This window comes from Monoraphidium neglectum (genome assembly GCF_000611645.1).
Source record: "Monoraphidium neglectum strain SAG 48.87 unplaced genomic scaffold scaffold02544, whole genome shotgun sequence".
NCBI classification, from domain to species: Eukaryota; Viridiplantae; Chlorophyta; class Chlorophyceae; order Sphaeropleales; family Selenastraceae; genus Monoraphidium; species Monoraphidium neglectum.
In genome coordinates this window covers 4946-6841 of record NW_014011084.1, presented here as the reverse complement: position 1 = coordinate 6841, position 1896 = coordinate 4946, and the positions used below count along the sequence as shown (strand labels likewise).

General features: G+C 70.7%; 1 protein-coding gene across 1 annotated transcript in view; it reads left to right on the top strand.

Annotated features, from left to right (window-relative positions):
* MNEG_10986 (hypothetical protein) overlaps positions 1 to 1896 on the top strand; it is a gene marked incomplete at both ends in the record, with an annotated part of 8223 nt that overhangs the window by 3161 nt on the left and 3166 nt on the right. Inside the window, 4 exons of the mRNA XM_014040542.1 lie at positions 325 to 417; positions 697 to 855; positions 1037 to 1143; positions 1532 to 1663. Coding sequence (XP_013895996.1) covers positions 325 to 417; positions 697 to 855; positions 1037 to 1143; positions 1532 to 1663 — 491 coding nt within the window. The remainder of the gene's footprint in view (positions 1 to 324; positions 418 to 696; positions 856 to 1036; positions 1144 to 1531; positions 1664 to 1896) is intronic.

The window sequence follows — 1896 nt, the reverse complement described above, 5'->3', positions numbered from 1 at the left end:
GGGGGGGGGGGATGGTTTGGGGGGGGGGCATGCGCGAGGAGGCGTGGTGACGCGCGGGGAGGCGCGGCGCAGTGCGTCGCGTGGAGGTGCGGCTGAGCGGCCCCGACGCAGCGCCGCGCGCAGGCGGCGGATCAGCAGTGCAGCAAACGCGGCGGAGGTTCCGGTCGTGTTGAGTCATCCGTCGGCATCATCGCCACACTGAGCGATAATCAGGGGCCGTATTGTTTCCGACCGCACCCCGTCCCACCGCCCACATCACGACCTCCTGGAACTATCTAACCGACCAACCAACCATCTGGCCGACCAACCGCCCGGCCAACGCAGGTGGTAGCCAAGAAGAAGCTGACCGACCAGGACGAGGAGGATCTGTCCCGCATCCGCCGCGTGCTGTGCATCCCCCAGGACGCGGCTGATGAGGTGGGGCGCCCCCCGCAGCAGACACTCAACAATCAATGCAGCCGGCCCCCTTTCCCCCGCATGCGGCGGCGCCTGACCACTTGCCGGACCCGCCGCCGTGCGTCCGCCCACGCGCACCAAGCTGGTCGGGCGCGTTTTTTTGGCTGGGGCTGGCTTTACAACTGCCGGCCACCGCCTGCCAGCCCGCGCGCGAGCGGCGGCCGCAGCTTCTGGCCGACCCTCCGGCCGATCCCCCCGCCGCGCCCTGACCCGCGGACCCGAACCCAACGCCCCCCGCAGGCCGTGCGTGCGACCGCGGGCCGCGTGCTTGAGGAGGCTCTGTCTGACGTCTTCCTCAACGGCGCCAAGCCCGTGCCCGACGTGGAGGCCGACCGCGTCGAGGCCGTCGCTAAGGACCTGCGGCTGAGCCAGGACGTCGCCAAGGCAGTCTTCGCGGAGGTGCGGGGCGCCGCGGCGGCCGCAGCACGCGTTCGATCCCCACCGGCGGCGGGCGCTTTTTTGGGGGCAGACGGCGGGTGGTTGGCCTGCGACGTCTCTCTCTCGTAAAGCGGTTCCTGTGGACGTTTTTCCCGCTGTGTGATCGGTGCTGATGCGTCGGGTCCCGCCTCAAACCTCGCAGGTCGCGCGCGCGCGCCTCAAGGCGTATGCGGCCCAGGCGATGAAGGACATGGCGCGCGACCGCAAGGCGGCGGCGCAGGCCCTCAAGAAGCTGGTGCAGTTCAACATGTGAGCACCACGCCGGCCGCGCGCCCGCTGGGCTGTGCGGCCTCGGCGCCTCGCGCGTCTTGTGTGCCGCTGCGCCAGATGAGTTTGACGGGAGCCGCCCCCTTGCCAGTCGCGGCCCGGCCGTCTGCTCTGCCGGCTTGCGGCCGGCTTGCGCGCCGCCGATTCAATCAGCCTCGCCGCCCCTGCATGCGCGAGCACTGCGCCCCTGCTGCCCGGCCGAGTTGGGACCCCAATCGCGCTGCCAACGACTGGTGATTACTGATGCACACACACGCTAATAGACAGACACACACACACACACACACGCGCACACACACACACACACGCACTCCCCTACTCATCCCACCCACTCCTTGCCTCACAACACCCAATCATCCCCGCACCCCAGCCTGGTGGTCACCCCCCTCATGAAGCGCGTCACCGGCTCATCGGGCGGCGCCCCCAGCAGCGGCAGCGGCGAGGAGGACCGACGCGGACAGCGGGAAATTACCCTCGGGAACGAGATCGACCCCCCAGTGCGGTGAGTCGCCGCGCACGCCACGAGCCGCGCGCGCCGCGCGCCACGCGTGGGGGCGAGCGGGGCGCCGGCGGCTGCTGGGGTCTGCTCACGAGCGGGTGGAGGGTGTGGGTGGTCCGCCGCCGCCCAACCGCCCCACCTTGACTTATTATATACCCGTGAGGCAGCTCTGCGCAACCGCCGAGCCGCGGGCAGGTCAGCCGCCCCGCGCGTGACCGGCGCCCGCGCCGCAAGAC